This window comes from Schistocerca serialis, chromosome 1 (genome assembly GCF_023864345.2).
Source record: "Schistocerca serialis cubense isolate TAMUIC-IGC-003099 chromosome 1, iqSchSeri2.2, whole genome shotgun sequence".
In the NCBI taxonomy this organism is placed as follows: Eukaryota; Metazoa; Arthropoda; class Insecta; order Orthoptera; family Acrididae; genus Schistocerca; species Schistocerca serialis.
Genome location: NC_064638.1, coordinates 1,048,524,397 through 1,048,551,749, shown reverse-complemented (window position 1 = coordinate 1,048,551,749; position 27,353 = coordinate 1,048,524,397). Strand labels below are relative to the sequence as shown.

At 44.6% G+C, this 27,353-nt stretch overlaps 2 protein-coding genes across 2 annotated transcripts in view; one reads left to right on the top strand and one right to left on the bottom strand.

Moving 5' to 3' along the window:
* Window positions 1-27,353, top strand: part of LOC126414911 (epidermal retinol dehydrogenase 2) — a 288,608-nt gene that overhangs the window by 49,806 nt on the left and 211,449 nt on the right. The gene's annotated exons all lie outside the window — the stretch shown is intronic.
* Window positions 1-27,353, bottom strand: part of LOC126455193 (calaxin-like) — a 210,949-nt gene that overhangs the window by 34,640 nt on the left and 148,956 nt on the right. The window contains exon 3 of the mRNA XM_050091155.1: window positions 22,859-23,104. Within this exon, the coding sequence (XP_049947112.1) occupies window positions 22,859-23,104 (246 nt within the window). The remainder of the gene's footprint in view (window positions 1-22,858; window positions 23,105-27,353) is intronic.

Here is a 27,353-nt window from a genome sequence, read left to right as displayed (position 1 = left end):
AATAATCCACTGTCCTTATTTAATAAGATATTTTTACCTTGCATATCAACTTCTTGTGGGTTAACAACGTGAGAATTGGTTTTGATTGTGTATTACTGAAAAGTTGAATGAAGCAAGTTGAAAGTTGAGATGGTGCCCTTGTTCCGGCATCCGACTCGTATTCTTAACGTGAGTGGTTGGTTGGTTGGTTTTTGGGGAAGGAGACCAGACAGCGTGGTCATCGGTCTCATCGGATTAGGGAAGGATGGGGAAGGAAGTCGGCCGTGCCCTTTCAGAGGAACCATCCCGGCATTTGCCTGGAGTGATTTAGGGAAATCACGGAAAACCTAAATCAGGATGGCTGGACGCGGGATTGAACCGTCGTCCTCCCGAATGCGAGTCCAGTGTCTAACCACTGCGCCACCTCGCTCGGTCAACGTGAGTGGTCCAAAACCCAACCAAAACCAGTTCGCTCAATGACAGAGGTCGCTAGCGGACGCCAAAGAACTGATCTCACGCAGAGGTTGGCGGTTCGAACGTAGGTGGCGGGAAAAATTCCGTCATCAGTATTTTAAGGGCAAGGGGAAGAGAGGTGACAGCGTATAGTTCGTGATTATGAGGCGGTGCGCCAAGACCAAGCTTTAAATTTAATGACTCCCGGTGGAGTGGTACTGAATGAGCGTGTAGAGTAGTCTTGCTGGTGATCATTTCGAGGGACTCGGGACTGAAGTTCAGCGTCTCCGAGCTGCAAGTAGCTGTGCACAGCCCTTCTCTCATCGTCACCGCAGATCTATTTCAAATTTTGAACACTCCCCGAGGCAGTCGTCTACCTTAAACACCTATACGTTAATAGGAGACGTGCCAATGAGTATGGAAGATTGAAGACCTTTGAACTTAGGAACTTAGGAACTTCGTCGTCTCTTCTCGAGGTCTTGCAGCCACCATTACCATAATACTATGCTAAGATCCTCCTCAATTAATGTGGAACACTTATTCACGCCAATAAGATAGCGCTCATATTGAGTTTCATCACATAAGTTCGCAGGCACACCCCAACAACAGAACGCTCTCTTCTGGCTCACTCGTGTGTTTTCTTAACGTTGTAAGGATACTTCAATGTGTAACGTCCAGCTAAATTTATTTTGAAATCTACGTTACCTCCGTCCTTTCCACCTAGAGGGTGGTACATACGTACATAGTCCGTATATTCAAGTATTTCATAACTTTCTGAATGACCAGAATATGTTTAATTTCTTACGGGCTGCTTGAGAAGAATTCCATTATGTTAGTTTTCTAAGAAATCAGGCCTCAAAAGTAGGAAAATCTTCAATGCTTAATTCGTTAGAAGCTACAACGGCATCAAAACTCTGGAACTTTGGCTAAAAGAGTCCTTAAAGAAATAATACATTATGAAAATGAGTGATTCTCCTTGCACACTGCACCTGGAGCAGGCAGAAATAAAGAAAAGTATACCTGAAAAGATTGCTGTGCCCAGTCTTTCCGAAATAATAGCATTATCAACAAGCTGAAATTGGCATACCAACTGATCAAGAGTGCCTATAACAGTGCGTCCCTCCCATAACGCAATTATGAAGTTCTATTAGACAGTCATCCGTTCTGAAACCCTATATATTTGAGTGTCTAGTACGCAAAAGGAAGGGTCGCACAGACACACTTGAAATCCAGGAGGGAAGAATAATGAGCAAGATATTGGGACCATTCGTACAAAAGACGTCCATATTAGGAGCTTCAAAAAGACTGTGAAAAAATTATGGACGTTGATAGGAAAAGACGTCCAATCCTATGTGGGCATGTGTACAGAATGTATCCCACCGGGTTGACCACTGAGCTTATATAGCATAGTAGCAAAAGAGATAAACAGGAACCATAGTTGATGGAAGTGATAAAAGAACTACAGAATCTGAGACGTACAGAAAAAACTTAAAAGACTAGACCTCTCTCAAGAGAAAGTTTAAGCAAGTGTGGTTACAGGACAAACCACCAAGAAAGAAGACAGGTACCCTCTGGACAAATGATAGGATGGAACAACACAGACAGAGGCTGCACAACTACTAGGCGAACTTCAAAAGCCGACTCCAAACACAATAGTTGAACGTCGTGGTGCTTAGATTGCCGGTAAGAAACAAGAAGAAGAAAGCAAATAGTGAAAAAGCCTTACAGAAAAAGGGGATAAAATTTAAAATGTATGGCGTCGTTAATAGCAGTTCACTAACTAAACGATAAAATCGGTACTGGAAAGACCAATTGAAAATCCATGTCATATATTCGTAGAGTCATAATTCACGGTACCAGACGTGAATAGGAGCATACCCTGAATCAGCTTTTACATAAATAAGCGGTATGGAAGATCTTCGTCGTCTGTATCGTCTGCTGCAGCCACATACGATTAGGTAACCATGTAAGAGGTCCTCATGTTTGTAATAGTAAGGACAATTCCTGGCTGCTTTCTCAACGCAACTACCAAACATTTGCATAAAAATTCCGGCAGTCAAAAAATGGTTCAAGTGGCTCTGAGCACTATGGGACTTAACTTCCGCTAGAACTTAGAACTACTTAAACCTAACTAACCTAAGGACATCACACACCCCCATGCCCGAGGCAGGATTCGAACCTGCGACCGTAGCGGTCGCGCGGTTCCAGACTGTAGCGCCTAGAACCGCTCGTCCACCCAGGCCGGCTCCGGCAGTCACGACGGCCTGAAGAGGAGCCTCTAAGCTATACTAGCCGAATGACGTTCAGTAAACGATGGTTGCTCCTTTAATTCAGTTGTAGTCTAGTGAAGGAAACATCAACAGTGAAATACGTGTTGAGCTTCCAGCTCTACAAATGATGTCTGTCTTGAAGAAGAGCCCCTATTGTGCTTTCCTCATACAGATGTCTTCAATTAGGCAATGAATGCCTTTTACTGCGACGTCTGTCTTGGGGAAGAGGCCCTATCGTGCTTCCCTCATACAGATGTCGTCTCTTAGGCAATGAATACCCTTTACTCGATCGTCACGCACAGACATTAAACCTCAAATTGTGTATATAATCGTATGCGCTAGGTCGTTAGTTCAGATAGCAGCGAACAACTCCCTTGCAAGTATTAACTGATTCTGTCTTTAGCATGCCTGCGAGCTTCATAAATAGCCAACAGAAACTTTCCCTCTTGGTAATATAAGCGTTTCTACACATCTTGCTGGTTTGCCATGTCCAATCGCCTCGTGTTACACGAATAGATGCTTCCATACATTTATGATTTAAATGTGAGCTTAGGTGTAACGTATATTATACACCGAAATATTTTAGGTTTTTACAAAAAGTAAGATCAAAATACCTTCGAGATCTCGGCTGCTGAGATTGTCACTTCTTCAGACCTCTTTCGTGCACCATGGTGAAGACAGATATTTGAGTCTTACTGAAGATAATAGGAAGAATGGTGAAGGTTTATTTTTTAACATTCACATATTGAAAAAGAGATTATGTACAATCAGCGGTAGTTAATCTGCGATGCAGATGGAACACGTTTTCAAAACTTACACCTTTCTGTAAACAACGCTTGCTCTAAAACTTATTTCAAAAGCAGGAGAAGTTACTCTGCAAGAATGGAGAATCTAGATATTGTAGCAGACGCAGAAAACAGAAAGAACGGAATTAAATTTAATGCTGATAAGACAGTAGCAATTTAAGTTATTAAGAATAGACAAGCAATGGTTTAGATATCCCTTGTTTAACCGAGAGTAAACTAGACGAGTTAGGAAAGTGCATCTACTGGCCCAGTCAGACACCTTTACTCAACGTCAGAACTGCAACTGGCTGCTGCAGTCTGTGCGCGTTGGTGAGGTTAATGTTAAAATGATCTTTCCTGGTGAAGCATGGCTGTTTTTATTGCGGTACGTGACTTCCAGGACAATAGACGTTGGAGCCGTAAAAATCGTCATCTGTTGCATGACACGAAGACGGGAGTATGGTGTAAAATTGGTGCAGCACGAATTACTGTATCTGATCTTTTCCACCAAACAATAACTTTTGATAGGTGCGTGAACAATACCCTGCAAGAACTCTTTTGCAGAGAACTAACAACTATTGAAAATACCTACCGATATTTAATACAGGACAATGCAAGAGCTCATACCATCAATGCGTTTGGAACAGAATTAGAAAGTGTTTTTGATGATAGGATAGTTAAGTGGCCTCTTCGTTCCCTATGTGATTATCTTTGTGGCTGTTAAAAGGTAAGGTATACTCATAAATGCTCATAAACTGGAAGAGTTAGCAGATACTATTGGACTAGTGATTTCAAGAATTTAAACTGCCGAAACTCAACAAGCGTTGAAGCTTCAAGTTCTAGCAGCTGCAGTCACATTACATACACTCCTGGAAATGGAAAAAAGAACACATTGACACCGGTGTGTCAGACCCACCATACTTGCTCCGGACACTGAGAGAGGGCTGTACAAGCAATGATCACACACACGGCACAGCGGACAAACCAGGAACCGCGGTGTTGGCCGTCGAATGGCGCTAGCTGCGCAGCATTTGTGCACCGCCGCCGTCAGTGTCAGCCAGTTTGCCGTGGCATACGGAGCTCCATCGCAGTCTTTAACGCTGGTAGCATGCCGCGACAGCGTGGACGTGAACCGTATGTGCAGTTGACGGACTTTGAGCGAGGGCGTATAGTGGGCATGCGGGAGGCCGGGTGGACGTACCGCCGAATTGCTCAACACGTGGGGCGTGAGGTCTCCACAGTACATCGATGTTGTCGCCAGTGGTCGGCGGAAGGTGCACGTGCCCGTCGACCTGGGACCGGACCGCAGCGACGCACGGATGCACGCCAAGACCGTAGGATTCTACGCAGTGCCGTAGGGGACCGCACCGCCACTTCCCAGCAAATTAGGGACACTGTTGCTCCTGGGGTATCGGTGAGGACCATTCGCAACCGTCTCCATGAAGCTGGGCTACGGTCCCGCACACCGTTAGGCCGTCTTCCGCTCACGCCCCAACATCGTGCAGCCCGCCTCCAGTGGTGTCGCGACAGGCGTGAATGGAGGGACGAATGGAGACGTGTCGTCTTCAGCGATGAGAGTCGCTTCTGCCTTGATGCCAGTGATGGTCGTATGCGTGTTTGGCGCCGTGCAGGTGAGCGCCACAATCAGGACTGCATACGACCGAGGCACACAGGGCCAACACCCGGCATCATGGTGTGGGGAGCGATCTCCTACATTGGCCGTACACCACTGGTGATCGTCGAGGGGACACTGAATAGTGCACGGTACATCCAAACCGTCATCGAACCCATCGTTCTACCATTCCTAGACCGGCAAGGGAACTTGCTGTTCCAACAGGACAATGCACGTCCGCATGTATCCCGTGCCACCCAACGTGCTCCAGAAGGTGTAAGTCAACTACCCTGGCCAGCAAGATCTCCGGATCTGTCCCCCATTGAGCATGTTTGGGACTGGATGAAGCGTCGTCTCACGCGGTCTGCACGTCCAGCACGAACGCTGGTCCAACTGAGGCGCCAGGTGGAAATGGCATGGCAAGCCGTTCCACAGGACTACATCCAGCATCTCTACGATCGTCTCCATGGGAGAATAGCAGCCTGCATTGCTGCGAAAGGTGGATATACACTGTACTAGTGCCGACATTGTGCATGCTCTGTTGCCTGTGTCTATGTGCCTGTGGTTCTGTCAGTGTGATCATGTGATGTATCTGACCCCAGGAATGTGTCAATAAAGTTTCCCCTTCCTGGGACAATGAATTCACGGTGTTCTTATTTCAATTTCCAGGAGTGTATTTAGTTTTTGCTCAGCGCAGGAACGAATGAAGGAAGGTAGGGGGGCAGGGAGGAAGGAAGGAAGATTATGGTTGAATATCGCATCGCCGTAGAGGTACTAGGGACGGAGGACACACTTGGAGATCTGAAGCATGGGGAAGGTTATCGGTAGTGCCCTTTCAAAGGAACCACCTGGTCACTCACCTGGAGAGATTCAGGAAAATCACAGAAAACCCAAATGTGGATGTCTGAACGCGGATTTGAAAATTCGTCCTTCCTCTTGCGAGTGCTGTGAGTAAACCACTGCGGCTCCTCGCGCGGCCAACGTAGGGAAGAGGCATCAAGCCTTCACGGAAACAAGCAGGTGCACATCTTGTGTTCACTGGCGGTATGCGCTTGGTCGTACGTGACACATCCAGTACAACAGAACAATACTTTTTGTACTGCTTAAACTCCAGAGTTCTGCATTTATTCAGATGAATGTATTCTGTAGCGGCATTTAAAGTTTTTGTACGCCATCCATCGTGAAGTGAACCAAAAGCGGTTTTAAAATCAACGACATGATACTGCATCTGTGAATGTGTAGGAGATCGCACACATCAAACTTCTGTTCATTATATCAACCTTTCTGATTGGATCCCTTATTTCCAACAGTAGCTGGTTCCCCCCCTCCTCCTCCTCCTCCTCCTCCTCCTCTTCCTCCTCCTTCTCCTCCTCAAACCTAAGGCCAGTGGCTTGTTTGATCGCCTCTCAGATTCCTCCTCTCTAATACCGTCTTCACTTGGTTGTGTTGTTGTCCTAAGACTATAGCACTCACTATATATTCTCGGGACCTCTCTCTTACTATTTTCTTTTAAATTTCTGCTCAATGACATCGGTGCACCAATTGGAGTGACGCACAAAATAACCAGTGTTTTCCATTTTCTTTCGACGACGCCTTTTTCACTCATTCATTCTTTCCAGATCCTCTTTTCCATCCTGTCTGTCCATAATGTTCGTAGAGTGGCCACCAGCACCTTCTTACTAAAGCTTCAGATTTACGAAATACTTTGTATCGTTCAGTCACTTTTTACTGATAATGAATTAGCAGGATGCGTTTCGGCAGCATGCTGCCATCATCAGGGTCATTACAGATACATGTACATTACATTAATCCGAAGTTTGATTAGGATCATTTGCTGCGTGTGGCAGTGAGAGTATGTGTCGAAATGCAATCAGTTTTGTTGGAAGTTGTCCGACACACACAGCACAGTAAGACACACTTCACAACACTCAAGATTCAGATGATAACGCGTTGTTACTGCACGCTGCGTTCCAAGCAACTAAATTCTCAGGAAAAAAATTGTATTTAGGTACCTAACATCACCGATAAACACAGCAACTGAACGTATTTAGATACCTAATATCACCGACAAACACAGCAAGTGAATCTAATCACACTTCAGTTTGAAGTAATGTACGTGGAACGTAATGCATTTAATGATTGGCAGCATGCTACCGAAACGCGTCGTGCTAATTAAGTATTAGTAAAGCCACTGAACAGGAGGAATTATTTCGTAAATTTACAATACTCTCGCAGTCCTCAGACCATTCCGCATAACATGGAAAAATGTAAGTCTCAGACTTAGTTATTTCATATTTCTTCGTTGTCAGTGTCTCTGAGAAGAAACTTTCTGAACGCCGCAAAACTTTTCTAAAGTGCTGCTTCACGTTAGAAGATGTCACCTTGGATGTCACTAGCGTTCACGCTCTGTTAAATGATTCATTGGCCTGAATAATTCTTACAGCAGCGGTATTGCATCTAAAGTTTTGGATTTGACCCAGAAGCTTCAGTTGCTCAGCGATTAATATACCACTGACTTTTAACAGACGCGTTCTGAACCGGGTGTGTGCGTGTGTGTAATAGATGGCACGCAGCACAAGAGGTAAAGTACGTTTACCCCGAAGAGTTAAAATCCGATTTGCGATGGTGAGGAGGTAACGGGAGGCGGCGGCGCGCGTCGTGTCCCAGCAGGGCCTCGGCACGTGACCCACAAGCACATGGCGGCATTATTTTGACGCCTTTCGCAAGGCGGGCAGCCGGGATACGCAACCACTGGCCAGCTCTGGCCCCCTAGAGTGCCTTGCCCTGCAGTCTGCTTCGCCACAGGGAAAGCTGAGAGGACTGGCCTCAAACTCCACCGCTGCGTCATCGCTGAACTTGCCTCAGACCGATAGAACTGACCTTCCCTAATGCCGTCGGCACTCGGGACGAATGAGCAAACTTTTGAGAGGCGCTATGGGTTTGGTAATGTCATTTCCTCATATTTCACGCTCAGGGGCCATTTCATCACTTGAGGCACAAAAATGTTCACCGATATTTTGACAATGTGCCATGTAAAGAAGAACCAATAACGAACAAAAGCTGCAGCGCAGTATCTGACACATTGTGTTGACCATCAACAGCCAGATTCAATTAGGAATGAACTCTCTGTTAGTGATACAGCTCCGCATCAGGCCTATATCACTAACGTCGATTTGCAACAGAGTTTTGGAACATATACTGTATTCGAACATTATGAAGTACCTCGAAGAAAACAATTTATTGACACGTAGTCAGCACGGATTCAGAAAATATCGTTCTTGTGAAACACAACTAGCTCTTTATACTCATGAAGTAATAAGTGCTATCGACAGGGGATGTCAAATTGATTCCACATTTTTAGATTTCCAGAAGGCTTTCGACACCGTTCCTCACAAGCGTCTTCTAATCAAACTGCGTGCCTACGGAGTATCGCCTCAGTTGTGCGACTGGATTCGTGATTTCCTGTCAGAAAGGTCACAGTTCGTAGTAATAGACGGAAAGTCATCGAGTAAAACAGAAGTAATATCCGGCGTTCCCCAAGGAAGTGTTATAGGCCCTCTATTCTTCCTCATCTATATTAACGACATAGGAGACAATCTGAGTGGCCGTCTTAGATTGTTTGCAGATTTTGTTGTCATTTACCATCTTGTAAAATCATCAGATCATCAAAACGACTTGCAAAATAATTTAGATAAGATATCTGTATGGTGTGAAAAGTGACAATTGACCCTGAATAAGGAAAAGTGTGAAGTTATTCTCAAGAATACTAAAAGAAATCAGCTAAATTTCAATTACGTGATAAGTCACACAAATCTGAAGGCTGTAGATTCAACTAAATACTTAGGGATTACAATTACAAATAACCTAAATTGGAACGATCACATAGATAATATTGTGGGTAGAGCAAGCCAAAGACTGCGATTCATTGGCAGAACACTTAGAAGCTGCAACAGGTCTACTAAAGAGACTGCTTACACTACGCTTGTCCGCCCTATTCTGGAGTACTGCTGTGCTATGTGGAGTCCGCATCAGGTGGGACTGACGGATGACATCGAAAAAGTACAAAGAAGGGTGGCTCGTTTTGTATTATAGCCAAATAGGGGAAATAGTGTCACAGACATGATACGTGAACTGGAGTGGCAATCATTAAAAAAAAAAAAGGCGTTTTTCTTTGCGACGGGACTTCTCATGAAATTTCAATCACCAGTTTTCTCCTCCGATTGCGAAAACATTCTGTTGGCATCCACCTACATAGGGAGAAATGATGATCACGATAAAATAAGAAACATCAGGGCGCGCACAGAAAAATTTAAGTGCTCGTTTTTCCCCTGTGCCGTTCGAGAGTAGAGAGACAGCATTGAACCCTCTGCCAGGCACTTTATTGTGAATAGCAGAGTAATCACGTAGATGTAGAATGTTGGAGAACAAATGAAACTTCATACCGGACTGAGACTTGGTGCGAGCAGTTCCCTTAACCACTTTGGCTACCTGGGCGCGCTTCCAGAAACGGCCCAGATCCCCATTTATCCTGGTGTCTACTCTCCCATGTGCTCACACTGTGCTACCGTGAGCCCCACAACAGGGTAAGACACTGTTTCCTCTCGTCATAGTGTGTGAGCTCGTGGGAGAGGCGACATACAGACAAATGGAGATTCGGGCCCCTCCTGGCAGCGTGATCTGATAGCTGAATAGGTTAAGGCGACTGCTCGCAAGTCGGAAATCCAGTTTAGTGTCCCAGTTCGGCACAAATTTTCATTTGTTCCGAAATATTTTACTGGCGCCCTAATCGCAAATTGAGAGTTCATCCTTAAGAAGCAAGAGGGCCCTCTACGTCACAAGCAGAACTTGGAAGACGCCATACTGTATTTGTCGTCTTGAACTGAAGCCCATATTTGGTGGGTACTATTTTATACCTATTAGCCTTTGAATATATGTTGTTTCTAAGCCCCAGGACATGACTCTGTCGATCTGGTTCGATTTGTTACAATAAATCGATGGGGAACTTCACATTGGTACTTAAAAATTTTTCGTATTTAGTTATTTTCGTGTTATAATTCGAGTATTATGAAAGGACGCCGTTTTAAGGAAACGGCACACTGAAGATTCATCAAAAATGTGTTGTTCTTGGTACGATTGATTATAATCAAATGTCAATTAATAGCACACCGGCAATGAAAGCCTCAGAAAACAACAAGATAAAATAAAAGGCCGCTAATTGCAGAAGCGTACCATAGTTGGTAGGGGCGCCATGTTACAAAACACTGAGTAGCAAGTTAGCGTACTACTGCATCCAGTTTTTTTTTTTTTTTTTTTCGTCTTCGCGTTTTCTAAAAGGTTGTGGGACTTCCTTAGCAAATTAATAGAAACAATTTACGTAATATTTGATGTTATGTAAATATAAGTGCGCTCTCTGACAGGAGTGAGTTTGTTCGATTGTGTGAAGTTTTATAACCTGATATCCTTACTGACTGGACATCTCTTTCCTTTTTGTGTTACGGATATTGAAGTTCTTATTTATGCATAGTGGAGACAGAACAACATGACTATCATATGGAAAAAGCAGAAAATGAGCGTTTTAAGTGCGATAACGTAGGAAATTTACGCGCGTTCGTTATCGTAAACAAATAGCGTGGTTTGGGAGCCAAATAAAGCTGACAACTGCCGCTGGAGAGCGCTGAGAGTGCAAAATCACGATAAGCAGCTCATCCCGAGTGCTGAGGCCGCTCTCTCTCTCTCTCTCTCTCTCTCTCTCTCTCTCTCTCTCTCTCTCTCTCGTGACGTCTCTCTCCACGTCAACAGTAGCTGCCTCGTCCCCTGTGACGACGGGTAAGGGGGAAACTCTAAACGTTCCAGCCAACAAATTGACTGCTTGTTGTGGAAACACGTTGGCCAACTGACCTAAGTCACAATTACGAGTCTGTTAGTTAACAGGTATGTATAAACTTGCGACCAACATGCTCGAAGACGGTTCATGTACCACTAGATTAGGGGCGCTCGTTCTCTGCATTTGCCGGAAAAACATACAACAAGTGGCACGCGCCAAATGGCTCAGGAACTATTTACACAACACATGTGCGAGCAGCATGCTCGCAATTGTGTACGCGCCGTATTAGCAAACAAGGGAGAGTCCGACAGAGCGCAGTGTGTGCCTGAATAAGAAGACAGCTCTGTGCTGCATTGTGTTTCTGAAGGTATCAGTGCACTCAGGGAAAAACGAAAAAATGAAAATTGGAACAAGCGTGTCTTTCACACTAGACTTTAGCGTCCCACTACACACCGTTTGTAGCAACGTATTATGTGGCCGGGATGTTAAGACAGGTATTGGACTGTTAATAACAAAGAGAGAGAGAGAAACTGCTGATGTAGCACTCTTCCGAACCTTAACTGATGAGAGCTGTGGATGAATCACAGCGACCACCGCAGGACTTAAATGTGAAAGTCATAACTGAACGGAGTAATATTGATATTGCACTTCTACTACGAATGTCCGTTAGATTACTTGCTTTGCTGATAATCAGCCTCCGAATCGTTGTTGGCAAACATATAAGTATGGTGACGGTGGACCGTGTTTGTATTAGATACAATACTACAAATAATTTTGGATTCAATGACTGAAATGAATCTGACTTGGTACAATATATTTAGATACCAAAGGTTCAACTTCTCTGTTGCGTGAAAATCTACACGTAATGCGAGTGGTTGGCACCTAAATGGACGTGTTACCAAAGTGATATCCTTCTTCAATTACACTGAAATAGAGAAGCTTCTTATATTACTAGTGACAAAAGGCAACAATAGTTATCTACCAACGAATCGCGGACAAAAGTAGAGATTACTATTATTATCACCAAACTTAGATGTATATTACAAGAATGCTTATATGCTAAACTGTTGTGAGAGAGATAGAAAACCAGAGAAGAAGTGACGAAGATAGGCGAATTGTGCCTCTGTTGTTTACAAAAGAATGTCGCAATTCACATCAGCGATTGCTGTAGGGATGTAGTAGCAACATCTTAGGTTTACTTTGTTAGCTAGGTTGAAAAACAAATCCACAGTTAGAGCATTTATACATTTAGAAAAGACTTTCAGTAATTTGGACTAGAAAATCTGAGCCTGCCAGGAATAAAATAAGAGGAGCGACAGGAATCTACAACTTAAACAGAAACCCAACTACGGTCATAAGAGCCGAAGAACATCAAAAAGAATGCAGTAAATCAGAAGTGAGAGGGCGCTGTAGCCTTTCCCGACGTGTTTCCTTCAGTATATTGAATAAGCGATAAAGTAAAACTAAAGAGAAATTCGAGAAGGGAACTAAAGTTCAGAGTGAGGATACTGTCGATGACATTTGAACTATGTCAGACGGCAAAGAGCTAAGTGGATCAGTTGAACAATGAAGGAGCAAATGAGTTTTGCTATTTGGGAGTATAAGAACAGACGATGACGCGAGTAGAAAGGATAGTAAATGCAAATAGTCAACAGCAATAATATTTAACTTTGCATGGAAGTAAAAGGTGAGAGACAAACAGTCCAATCTAGAACAGAACTGAAACTTTTGAAATATGGTGCTACTGTTGAAGGTTAGATGTGTAAATACTAATAAGGAAGTACTTAATCGAACTGGGGAGGAAAGACATTTACAACACACCTAGAAATGTCGCGAGGCATCAATGACTTGTCAATTTGATAATGGAGGGAAAAGCAGGCGGCAAAAATTGTAGACATAGAGGCTAGACTACAATAACCAGATTCATATGTATGTAGGTAGCATTAGTTACGCGGAGGTGAGCAGGTCTGTACAGGATAGATTAGCCAGGAGAGTTGCTTCAGATTAGGCTTCGGACTGAAGACACACACATAGTTGGCGGTTTTCACTAATACTACTATTACTATTACTACTACTACTACTACTACTACTACTACTACTACTACTACTACTACTACAACCACTACTACTGTTAGTATTATTGCTAGTACATCTACACGGATGCTCTGGAAATCACATATAAGTGCCTGGCAGAGGGTTCATCGAACCACCTTCACAATTCTCTATTATTCCAATCTCGTATAGCGCGAGGAAAGAACGAAGACCTGCATTTCTCCGTACGAGCTCTGATTTCCCTTATTTTATCATGGTGATCGTTTCTTCCTATGTAGGTCGGTGTCAACAAAATATTTTCGCATTCGGAGGAGAAAGTTGGTGATTGGAATTTCGTGAGAAGATTCTGTCGTAACGAAAAACACCTTTGTTTTAATTATGTCCAGTCCAAATCTTGTATCACGTCCGTGACTCCCTCTCTCCTGTTCTCGATAACACAAACGTGCTGTTCTTCTTCGAACTTTCTCGATGTACTTCGTTAATCCTATCTGGTAAGGATCCCACACCGCGCAGCAGTATTCTAAAAGAGGAGGACCAGCGTAGTGTAGGCAGTCTCCTTAGTAGGTCTATTACATTTTCTAAGTGCCCTGCCAATAAAACACAGTCTTTGGTTTGCCTTGCCCACAACATTTTCTGTTTTTTCTTTCGAATTTAAGTTGTTCGTAACTGTAATTCATAGGTATTTGGATGAATTTACGGCCTTTACATTTGACTGATTTATCATGTAACAGAAGTTTAACGGATTCCTTTTAGCGCTCATACGGATTACCTCACAATTTTCGATATTTAGGGTCAGTTGCCAATTTTCGCACCATACAGATGTTTTTTCTAAATCGTTTTGCAATTTGTTTCGATCTTCTGATGATTTTACTAGACGATAAAGGGCAGCATCGTCTCCAGACGACCTAAGAAGGTTGCTCAGTTTGCCTCCTAAATCGTTTATATAGATAAGGAACAGCAGAGGGCCTATAACACTGCCATAGGGAACGCCAGAAATCACTTCTATTGTAGTCGATTACTTTCCGTCAATTACTACGAACTGTGACCTTTCCGGCACGAAATCACGAATCCTGTGACATAACTGAGACGATATTCCATAAGCACACTTCCACAATTTCACTACGAGCCGCTTGTGTGGCACAGTGTCAAAAACCTTCTGGAAATCTAGAAATACGGAATCAATTTGAAATCCCTTGTCAATAGCACTCGTGTGTGTAAATAGCTAGTTGTTTCAAAAGAACGCTGTTTCCTACATCCGCGTTGACTGTCTGTAAATAGACCGTTCTCTTCGAGGTAATTCATAATGTTCGAACACAGTATATGTTCCAAAATCCTGCTGCATGTCGACTACAATACGCAGTGAAGGTGATTTTAAGATAGCTGATGCACTTTCAGATATCAGTGCTTGTTCTTGATCTCAATACGGACGACATTAATAATCACGGGGTAGAACACATTTTAATTTAGTTCGCCTATACTGACGTAGAGGTTTATTGGGTGATATTGTTTCAAAGAGATGGAATGTGTCCATCGTAACCAGTTACATCGCAGAGAACGTAAATGTTTCCGCAGTAGTTTGTGCAGTTACTTCAGGAAGCGGACGTTAATAGCTTTCACTCCCTGCAACTCTTGTTTTTTTCAAGCGGAACAAGGAAACCACCAGACGAAGTCATGCGCCGGAACATCTGTGAAAAATGTATTACACAATACTAGTTACGAAACACACCGCCACACGCGCGTGCCTCAACGCTCCGATAAAATTACCGCCTGTCTCGTTTCTAAAACAAAGTTCTGAAGTTCTCTTCAACTAGGGATTAATTTAGAAAGGTGTCCGAAATATTTCATCAGCAAATAGCAACGGACGTCCACACACCACGTAAAATGCTTACAGGGGAGATCTGAATGGTCACACAGTCTCATCTGATGCAATCATTATTCAGTGACCTTCGTAAAGACTCCGAAAGTCAAATAGCTTGTTTAGGGTGTTCACAACACCAGAGTTTATATGGAATGCCTATAACTGAAGGTCTACAGAATCGCCTAACCACTTACATAAAGGGTGATTCCGTGATGATGATAAAAAATTTCAAAGATGATGGTGAATAGTTAATATATCAACTAGAGTTAAAGGACCTTAGTCCGGAAATGACAGAGTCGAAAGGTATAAGCTACAATCTACTAAAGTTCCGCCTCAGCCCCGTGCAGCGCTCAAACCAAGGGCCCCAACTTCCTAACCCTGATCATGACGTACAGAACTCCCACTGAATAATCCCCAGCCGCCCTTGGTGGCCGAGCGGTTCTAGGCGCTTCAGCCTGGAACAGCGCGACCGCTACGATCGCACGTTCGAATTCTGCCTCGGGCATGGATGTATGTGATGTCCTTAGGTTAGTTAGGTTTAAGTAGTTCTAAGTTCTAGGCGACTGATGACCTCAGAAGTTAAGTCGCATAGTGCTCAGAGCCATTTGAACCATTCTTAATATACTGAATTACCTTTGCAAACTTCAGTGTTATGTAGACTGTTCGGGGACTGGTACACTATAAAGTCCTCTTCCGCTGTGTGTCCGTGCAGTAAAATACTACCACATACCATGTTACCGCTTCACGTTTTCCTTAGTGTCATTTTACTCAAAAGAAAAAAAAGTAGAGAGTGAAGAAGTAAGAGGAAAGGGGCAAATTGTATATTGGCTTCTGTCTCGGGTTCTTTGGCCAAGATTTGTTAGATAATTTTTCTGCTATTTCGTCAGCACGATTGACTGACACTGTCGAAGTTTCACCCTCCATTGCTGGTGGTGGACTGTAATAGAGCGTGAAGATTCGACAATACAGTCACTCGTGCTGGCGAAACGTCAGGAAAATTATCACACGAAAGTAGGCCGAAGAACCAGAAACGGAACCCAAAAGGAATTTGTCAACAGTGACCACGAAAGCATTAACAATTTTGTTAAAGGAGAGTGACTGAAGCTTCAGTTGGCTTGGTTACATTTGAAAGAGAAAGAAACAATTAATTTGTGGCCGAGTTTGGTGCCTCGCTGACTAAGACAGTGAACTCACTTAGGCGGAACCCGGCTCAGGTCTGTCACATTGAACTTTTCCGTCGTTACACTAAACAACTTAAGGCTAACGCCAGCATGGTTCCTTTGAAAGCGGTGCGGCCGAAATCCTTCACCATTGCTGTTCATTCCACATTGTGCTCAGTCCTGTGGCCTTGTCGCCAATGGACATTAAATCCTAAATCACTTTACCACCATGTATAGGGTGTGGCAGAGTTCCAGGGTACAAAGAACCACAGCAGAGGAAAGGAAATAAAGTAGTAACCCGGCTATAGCAGATGTTGATAGTGACTACCATTCATCTCTTTGCACTTTCTGGTCCTGATCAGCAAGTTTCTGAGGGCAGATCGAAGCTGGACTGCTGGAATTGCTGCAGTCTCAACCGAAACGTTCTGCTACAGTTTTTGAAGACTACGGTGGCTGCTGTGATACAACTTAGACTTGAGGGCTCCCCGTACAAAGTAATCGCTCAGTGACAGATCAGGTAACCTGCGCGGCCAACCAGGGCCGCGTCCGGCCGTAGGTCCAAATGTATTCGTCCGCATGATCGAAGTGATACGACGGTCTCTTGCGGCAGGCGTCAGGTTGATTTGGTAGGGCTCTGAAGCATTTTCTGGCGAACTGCAGCCACATTTTCTGGTGTGCCGGCACATTTCGGAATGTTTTTCGACTTGTTCAAAACAGGTCCTGTCTGACGCCATTTTCCGACTAAGCGTCGAATGGCTCTCTTTGCTGGCACTTTGACACCGTTAAACTTCTCAGCAGACAACTGACCACACCGTTTCCACGACTTTGTTGTCACGTAACTTTACACAACGAACGCCCGCTGCTCCACTGCGAGTACCACTGTCCCCTTTGCACTGCTCCACTCACACTGACACAGCCCGCACGTCGCTCTGAACCAGTGTGGTAACGTGGAGAGGGTAAACATGGTTTGCGCGTCACAACGTGTGGTTATATGCTGTACTATTCAATATAAAGTACTCTCCATCATATCATTTATTATTGTTCGTAGACTACAGATGTAGACCTGTCGTCGAAGTACACAGTCCAATCATATTGATGTGACCACCTCTCAGAAGCTTGAACAAACACTTTTTGCAGCACGGACCACTGCCAGACATGCAGGAAGAATGAAGAATATTCCTGAGGTTGAGGAAGCTACCGACAGAAATATGGGGCCACGGCGACTGCAGTGCCTTGGCCAGCTGCTAGGTTTCTAGGTTGAGGACCAATGGCGCGTACAGCCCAGTCGAAGTGGTGCCACAAATTCTCGATTGGATTTAAATCAGGGGAGTTTGATAACCAGGGCAGCGTGGTAAACTCAGACTGGTGCTCCTGGAACTTCACATGCGCACTGCGACCTGTGTGACAACTTGCACTGTCTTGTTGGTAGATGCCATCGTGCAGAGGAAAATCAAACTGCATGTGGGGGTACACATCGTCTCCGTGGATAACTGTGTTTCTCCTGCATGGACCCTTCCGACGATTGTTGCGAGGTGTTTGCTTCCACGCCGTACGCTCCAACGGCCATCTGTTCGATGCAGCATGAAACGATATTCATCTCGAGAGGCTACCTGTCGCCATTGCCACCGATGTACAGCAGTCAGCACGGGTGCATGAACCAGTCGCCTGTTGCGGAGTCCCATACGCACCAATGTTAGCTGAACAGTCGTTGAGGAGGTACGGTTGGTAGCTCCTTGGTTCAGGTGGGCGGTCAGTTGCTCAACAGTTGCGCGTCTATCCGCCCGTTGTTCACCCCTGTCATCTATGGCCCGCGGTGCATCAGAGTTGCCTAGGCGTCCGTTTTGGATAACGTCTTTTTGCCATGCTCGGGGTATTTTAATCGGGGTGGTACGCGAACAGTTTGCAAGCTTAGCCCTTTCGGAAATGTTTCAACCAAAAAATGGTTCAAGTGGCTCTAAGCTCTATGGCACTTAACATCTGAGGACATCAGTGCCCTAGACTTAGAACTACTTAAACCTAGCTAACCTAAGGACATCAAACACATCCATGCCCGAGGCAGGATTCGAACCTGCGACCGTAGCAGCAGCGCGGCTCCGGACTGAAGCGCCTAGAACTGCTCGGCCACAGCGACTGGCAATGTTTCAACCCTTGGGCCGAAAGCCAATGACAATGCACGTATTATGTCAGAGTATAATGACTTTTCTGGAGACTAGAAATCTACTCTGTAGGAATCAGCGTGGGTTTCGAAAAAGACGATCGGGTGAAACCCAGCTTGCGCTATTCGTCCACGAGACTCAGAGGGCCATCGACACGGGTTCCCAGGTAAATGCCGTGTTTCTTGACTTCCGCAAGGCGTTTCATACAGTTCTCCACAGTCGTTTAATAAACAAAGTAAGAGCATATGGACTATCAGATCAATTGTGTGATTGGATTGAAGAGTTCCTAGATAACAGAACGCAGCATGTCATTCTCAATGGAGAAAAGTCTTCCGAAGTAAGAGTGATTTCAGGTGTGCTGCAGGGGAGTGTCGTAGGACCGTTGCTATTCACAAGACACACAAACGACCTTGTGGATAACACCGGAAGTGCACTGAGGGTTTTTGCAGATGATGCTGTGGTATATCGAGAGGTTCTAACAATGGAAAATTGTACGGAAATGCAGGAGGAGCTACAACGAATTGACGCATGGTGCAGGGAATGGCAATTGAATCTCAATGTAGACAAGTGTAATGTGCTGCGGATACATAGAAAGAAAGAGCCCTTATCATTTAGCTACAATATAGCAGGTCAGCAACTGGAAGCAGTTAATTCCATAAATTATCTGGGAGTATGCATTAGGAGTGATTTAAAATGGAATGATCATATAAAGTTGATCGTCGGTAAAGCAGATGCCAGACTGAGATTCATTGGAAGAATCCTAAGGAAATGCAATCCGAAAACAAAGGAAGTAGGTTACAGTACACTTGTTCGCCCACTGCTTGAATGTTGCTCACCAGATAGGGTTGATAGAAGAGATAGAGAAGATCCAACGGAGAGCAGTGCGCTTCGTTACAGGATCATTTAGTATTCTCGAAAGCGTTACGGAGATGATAGATAAACTCCAGTGGAAGACTCTGCAGGAGATAGGCACAGTAGCTCGGTACGGGCTTTTTTGAAGTTTCGAGAACATACCTTCACCGAGGAGTCAAGCAGTATATTGCTCCCTCCTATGTATATCTCGCGAAGAGACCATGAGGATAAAATCAGAGAGATTAGAGCCCACACAGAGGCATACCGACAATCTTTCTTTCCACGATCAATACGAGACTGGAATAGAAGGGAGAACCGACAGAGGTATTCAAAGTACCCTCCGCCACACACCGTCAGGTGGCTTGCGGAGTATGGATGTAGATGTAGATGTAGATGCAGATGCCAATGAGGACGTCAAATACATCTCTCCGTTTCCACGTTACGACAACGACTTCGGTGTTTTCCGTGTGTCCCTCCCACCGACACCAACAGGCATCGTATACCTTCCACTGCCTGTGTTGTCACCACCTCCTGCGAGTGGTTATTGTTCACTGACGTCGGACATTAAAGGGGACGTATGCAAATTGGTGAAAAATGTTGGAACTTTTTTTGCGACCAGAAAGTTCTGTAGCAAGTTACAAATACAGCCTCCAATTTTCAGAGTTTAATTCCTTTTAGAAATTGTGTAAAGCCCATTTTTTTAACCAATTCGCAATGCCATGCCGCCTTTTCGACAACACTCTGCCCTTTTTTTGAGATATTTTGTTTTCTGTCATCAGAAAAGACATATGCAGAGCATAGAAGGCTGTCAGTCCATTTACGACGCGATTAATAACGATTTATTAAAGAAATGCACACGTAGTGGAAGATTGATGATGTGTGTATTGCTAGTTGTGAATTTCCGGTGAAGGATACCACCCAAATAGGCATACCAGAAGAATCACAATAGAAAAAACGAGCCACATGAAGAGCAAAAAGACAAAATGTTTTATTAACATACTTGTTTTCGTCATATACGCTAGTAAAATCTTTTCTGCATTTCCCGTAATTTTCAATTTTCGGTGTATAAAAAACATTTTTTTTACAAACTTCAGTCATGCTTCTAGTGATAAAATAGGTCCACAACTTGTCTTATAATTGAAAGAAGTGGTTTAGCTCCCTCAAAAGTTGCACTGAGAAGTATCTTCTTACATTTTTTGAAGGTGACTAGTTTCGGACACCTGTGTCCATTTTCAAACCATCCGTATCGTAAGTGTGACAAATACAGGCGATAGCCTATTCGCAAAAACTGCCCCGTAGTGATGATCAAAGCGGCACTATGGCGGACTCAAGAACGGTAAATACGAGTACACCACATAGAACAGACATTAGTGCAACATTTTTTTGCTGAACCACTGCAGATCAAAAGGTGAAATTTGCTACAGTACACACTGTAACACAACCTCCTCAGGTACAAAATTCTTCAAAGTTCGCTACTGACAGATTTATCAAAATTTTCGTGAAATAAAAACTACTATGTATCTTACACATCAATTTGAAAAAAAAAATGTTGCGAGAGTTTTAATACAGATATTAAATAACTGATACTCAGATTTCTGTTTCTCGTTGTTAGTAATGACCTACCATAGTTTGAAAGTGATAAGAAAAGTAACCTCTGACTAAATTTTTCTCAACTGATAGTACTGGGAAGCGATCTCCGAGTTTTCTCTGCTACCGTGAGGCAATATGCAAATGAACTATTTTCTGAAGTCGGAATTCTACTATAAATTGCCCCAATGCAATTTTTGTGTGCTTAATGACATCTGACTATGCAATACAGCCCTCTGTTGAAGATTCGGATATGGTGAGGTCGCTTGCCTGATAAAAAGTAGTGATGGATAGAAATTATTAACATCAAGTTAACCCCACCAAAATTTTTGACTATATTGCAGGATACGTTTGGTGTGTCAATATAGGTATTCTGAAAAATCAGGAAAGATAATCGGATTTATTCCATTTGAGAATATAAATATGCTCATAAAACGCATTAACGAGGTGACGCCTCTTGAATGTGGACAGATTAATAACTTAATAAGGAGAAAGGAGTATTACACGACTCTAAAACTAAAAACCTAGCGATGCAGATTGATACTTCCCCACAAGATTCTAGATCACGAACTTTCCATCTGTATCTGATCACAGGAATAATGCGAGACTGTGCTGCGATGCTCAACAGGAGAATGGCCACTCGTTTAACTTCTTTGAACTGGAAGACTGATCGTGCTACGGTCGGAGCTGGGTACATTGCCTATTCCGCTCTTCTGATCCACGAGAGGGTCTCCAGCGGGCTGTTCTCGTCGTATTGTTATGTCGATCAGGTGTGATGCCTCTGCAACCATAGTTAAGCGTGTACCGAGACAATCCCGCAAAACTATCCTGAGTTCCGGATAAGGTAGACAGCTACTCTGCAATCACTCTGTATCGCCCGGTACGGAGTACTGCATCCTTGTTAGACAGATGCTGAAACACAAGTTTCCTTCCTACCAAAAACATACTGCGGCGTGCCAGTGCGGTGGTGTGGCTGTCCAATCGCAACATTTCAACAATTTTTTCCCGCTCTACTGTGAGTGTGCGGGGAACACCGCATATGTCACGTGAATCTGGCCAGTCCCAGTTGCTTGTGGGAGTCGCCGCTCGTCCGAAAAACTTTCCAGAAGCTTCAGGTGCCAGCGTCTACACGGACACATTCCGCTCCTCTATCCGACGCTAAAAAATATGGAGTGGGGGATTCAGGGAGGTACATTCCTTGGTGGCAATGTCGCCCGCGACGCTTCTGTGGAACCCAGGTTCCCGAGGGGGAAACAGCGTCTTCCTGCGTTATTCACTGCGGGGAGACATTCTACTTGCTTCGAAGTGTTCTGCCGGAAATGCCGCCTGCCTGTGAGGCAGCATCGAAGCCTGCTGGTGGAAAATGTGTGTGAAATCTTATGGGACTTAACTGCTAAGGTCATCAGTCCCTAAGCTTACACCCTACTTAACCTAAATTATCCGAAGGACAAACACACACACACCAATGCCCGAGGGAGAACTCGAACCTCCGTCGGGACCAGCCGCCTGCCGGTGGAGACCAACCTGACGGTGTCAACACCCTCTCGGGTGCTGGAGGTTGTAAAATTCGACCTTCGTCTAACGCACTGCTGGCTTCCCGCCAACGTCTCCCTGAGTACAAGAATATTTGCACTTAACGCAATCCAGAACATTCTCGTTGCTCATCCTTTAGCCATCTCTGTTAACATAGCGTGATGAAGCGCAAATTTGTTCACATTCATGCTGCTATTTGTCGTTACTGCCCTAATTAATTATTCAAAAATGCAAAGCGGAGATTGATGTGGGCGGTGCGCTCCTATTGCATAGTGCATAGCTCACATAGGATGCCACCATGCAGTATGTGGTCTAAAAGTATCCAGCCATATCCTGATCAAATTATTTGAAAAAAAAATCAGACTATAGCCAGCAACATAATGACATCTGTAAAATTTAGGTCAATGATCTCTCAAACAGTAGAAGTTACATTAGCTTACATGTACCCATGTATTTTCTCAATCCGCCCCATCCCTTAATGTGACTGGAAAAAAATGGCTCTGAGCACTATGGGACTCAACTGCTGAGATCATTAGTCCCCTAGAACTTAGAACTAGTTAAACCTAACTAATCTAAGGACATCACAAACGTCCATGCCCGAGGCAGGATTCGAACCTGCGACCGTAGCGGTCTTGCGGTTCCAGACTGCAGCGCCTTTAACCGCACGGCCACCTCGGCCGGCAATGTGACTGGACTGTGTAGTTTCTGCAGTGTATGTGATCATGGTAGAGTCGCACCTTGAAGCAGAGCTGTATGCGCTCCTCGAAGGAGCCTCGCAGCAGCAGGGAGAGGCCCACCACCCAGGACTCCATGGTGATCTTGCGCGCATTCTCGCGGTCCAGCAGGTCACACACGCGGATCGTCAGCAGCTCGTCCGTCATGCCCAGGAGGGAGTAGAGCACCTCGGCCGCGCGCTCGTAGCCCAGAGGACCGCCAGCGCGCTCCAGCTTGAAGTGCATCACCAGCAGCGACTCCACCTCGTCCTGCCCGGCCAAACGGCAGTTCATAAGTGGCAACGAAACATCTCCATGTCAGCTTTTCCACTGCTTTTGTTTAAATGGTTACTTGGCACCTCTGATTCAGTGCATATAAGCTTTACAGCTGGGAGTAACATGAGCAACAGCGTGCTTACTTTCGGTACTCACAATAGCATTTTAGTATTTAGATCTTGCGATTTTGTTTCACACACCTATACACTGATCAACCAGAATATTACAACCACCTGTCTAATAGGCAGTATGCCCACCTTTGGCAAGGATCATGATACAGAAGCAATGAGGGCATAGTATATCTCTGAAGGGAGTTCGCACCACATGTACACACACAAGTCTCCCAACTGCCGTAAATTCCAGGGAGAGGGGCGATGAGCTCTGACGCCACGTTCCAATCACATCCCAGATGTATTCGATCGGGTTCAGGTTTGCGAGTTTGGGGGTCAGCGCATCAATTAGAACTCTCCACCATGTTCCTCGAACCACTCCATCACACACGTGACATTGTGACATGGCGGATCACGCTGTTGAAAAATGCCACTGCCATCGGGAAATACAATCGCCATAAAAGGGTGACATGGTTTGCAGCCATCATGGTGCCTTGCACCAGCTCCAATGGACCCATGGATGCCAATGTGAAAGTTCCCTAGAACACAATGGAGCCACTGCTAGCTTGTCTCGGTCCTGCAGCACAGGAGCTGTTCCCCTAGAAGACGTCCCATCAGCATGATGAAGGTATCGGTATTCATCAGATCATGCAACTCTGTGCCACTGCGCCAACGTCCAGTGCCAAAGGCCACGTGCCCGTTTTAACTGTAGTTGCCGATGTGGTGTTCACAGTGGCACACCCGTGGGTCATTGGCTGCGGACGCCCATTGTTCGGAATGTCTGGTGCACTGTGTGTTCAGACACACTTGTATTCTACCCAGCATTAAAGTCTGATTTAAGTTCGCGAAATTTCGTGACCTGCCCTGCTTTGCCAGTCTGCCCAGCCTACGACGTCGACATCTGTAATCAGGGGTGCCGCCCAACCCCACGACGTCTGGTGAACGTGGTTTCGCCTTGGGTTCAAGACACTCACCACAGCACTCTACGAGCACCTGGCAAGTCACGCAATTTCCAAAATGCCCATGCCGAGCCTCCGGGCCATCAGAATCCACATTCAGTGAAATTCAGGTAGTTTGCGCGCCCACCCCATTTTACACACGGTCAGCAAGCAACGTGCGTGTGTTTGTCTAGCAGTCATTCCTCGCCAGGTGACGCTGCTATTGGCTGGACGGGATTTATATCTATAGTAGGTCGGTGGTCATAATGTGCTGACTGATCAGTGTATGTTTATTGAATGTTTGTATACTCCTGTAACAATTTTCAATAACTTACGGGAATGCAGCCGGGTGACGTCGTCGACCACCACCGATACGTGTTGGAGAAAAGAAATCTGATTGATTTTTCATCTAAAAAAAGTTTTTACTTTTCTGAAATAACAATATTGCCCCCCTTCAAAGTAAACGCCTTCGGAAGGTATATACCGGTGGAGTCGTTCCTCCCAATCTTGGTTCAAATGGTTCAAATGACTCTGAGCACTATGGGACTTAACTTCCAAGGTCATCAGTCCCCTAGAACTTGGAACTACTTTATCCTAAGTAACCTAAGGACATCACACACATCCATGCCCGAGGCAGGATTCGAACCTGCGACCGTAGCGGTCGCGCGGGTCCAGACTGATGCGCCTAGAACCGCACAGTCACAGCGGCCGGCCCAGTATTAGTCGCAGCGCCTGTAACACGTTGGCTACATTCACCTGACTGTTCTCCAGAGTCCCAAAATGACGTCCTTTTAAGTCATTTTTCAACTTCAGGAAAAGAAAAAAAGTCACAAATACTCAGATCAGGCGAATAAGGGGGCTGTGCAACAGGAATGCCGTTTGAGGTCAACAATTCCGTGAAGGAAGTGTCCATGTGACATGATGCGTTGTCATGATGCAGCATCCAATTGTCTGCAGTGTCCCGTTTCACTCAGTTCACCCTTCTGCCTGAGCCTTTCAGGGGCATCTTTGTAAAACGTTCGGTTGACAGTTTGTCCGGGAGGAACAAAGTCTTTATGCACGATACCCCTACTGTGAGAAAGGCAGATCATCATTGTTCTTATCTTTGATTTGCTCATTCGAGCATTTCTTCGGTCGTGCAGAAGTCTGTGTGCCACTCATCACTTTACCATTTTGTCTCAGAATCGTACTCAAAAATCCAAGATTCATCGCCTGTAATCACACGACTGAACCATTCGTGGCCATCGGCAATCCTCTCAAAACGATCAACGGACATGTTTCTTTGGCGGTTCTTCGGCTCAGTTGTGACGGTTTTCGGTACCACTTTGGCACAGACCGAAAGCATGTGCAAAACTTCGGTCGAAATTTAATGTACGTTGAAAATGTTCAACAGGTCACCCATCATCCTATCTGTTAAATGTCAGTCCGATCTCACCACATCACACACATGTTCGACAGCTTCGTCAGTTTTTGAAGTTGAAAATCTCTGTGAGAGTGGTTCATCTTCAAGGGGTTCTCGGCCTTCCAAAAAATATATGTCCAGTGAAAAAACTTGTGCTCTTGGTAAGGAATGTTCTCCTTAGGCCTGTTTCAACTTCTGAAAAGTCACACTCGCGGATTCCCCAAGTTTAATACACAACTTCATTGCATGACGGTGCTCTAAATTCCGTCCTTCCATTTTCATAACACACAACGAAAACAGAATTTCACGTATGGCGCTCAAAAATCGTCGTGGCTTTACGGACCTGAAACTCGGACTGACCATCTGAAAGGGATGAACAAACAGGTTGAACAAAGCGTAGCAGTGTTGTCAGTCTCATTACTTTTCTCAAACACATCGTATTTCGACAGGTGCACACTATTTCATTTTCAAAGCAAAACTGCAGCAAGTAAGCGATGTGTAAATGAATTTAAAAACTCGCTTTGCAGAGCAATTCCGGAAAGATAACACACAGTGTAAACACCAGCGCCACCACACGAAAGGAAGATGACCTACGCAGAATTTATCGATGTATAAATTACTAAACAACGGGTGACGTAGCATTAAGTATGTCCCTATGTTTTTGATTATGGTGAGAGTAGGGTTTCATGCGGAGCTGAAACAAAAACCCCCAGCTCTATATTTTACAAGGTTACTTGCTAACCTAATTTAATCTGCTACCTATCTCAATAGCTGAAACTGCATGCCAGAATCTCCATGTTGTTATATTCCCTATAACGACCAGTGCAATGTTCTGCAATAGCCTGTTTTCTCGGCTGTTGTGAGCTTGTGTGACGCTTATGCTCAGTGCACCGGTCCTCCAAGTTCCTGGTAGTCTATCTAATGACATGCTACAACTGCAAGGAACAAGACAGATACACGCCTTACGCAGTCCAAGATCATCCTTAACAGTAGCTAAAAGGATTCTAATCTTAGGCCAGAAAACACATTTCACATCATATTTCCGCAAAATACGTCCAAGTTTGTTGGAGATGCTCTCTGCTTAAGGCAGAAAGGCCGTAGACATTCGTGCCAACTCGGTATTATCATCACTCACCCCATGCCCGCTTGATCGACATCGTAAGGCACGTCTGAGTTGTCTTTCATTATATCAATTTTGATGGAAAGTTACCTCAAGATGGGTTAACTCAGCTAGCAAACTCTCAGGGGGATAGTGCGAGCCAAGGTACATCTTCACGCTGAGCTGGATGGTGACAACTATTGTCCTGTGGATAAGTTATTGTGAGTATCCTTCCTATAAATAGCATGTCCCAACGTACCATCAACCTTCCTTCTGTCCAACACGTCGAGGGAGGGGAAGCAGCCATCCTTTCCCACCTCCATCGTGAAACGAATTTTCGGTTGGATTGAATTCAGGTGTTCTAAAACACTGTTCATATTCTCACTGCTATGAGGCGAAACAATAAAAGTATCGCCCACATCGTTTCCAAAGCACGTTCCTCTAAGTCATACATACACAAATTTGTAATAATAGATGACAACGACCTTCCTATCGCAACTCCATCTGCCTGCTCATAGAACGGGTCATTGAATAAAAGGTAAGTGGCAGTCAACATATTTCTAAATTAGTTCGTTAATTCACCATCAAACCCAACCACAATCAATGGTAACAAATTAAACAGAGACCACATCAAAACTTCCTAGAATATCAGTCATTCTAAAGCATTCCTTCTAATCAACGTAAGAAATCAGCC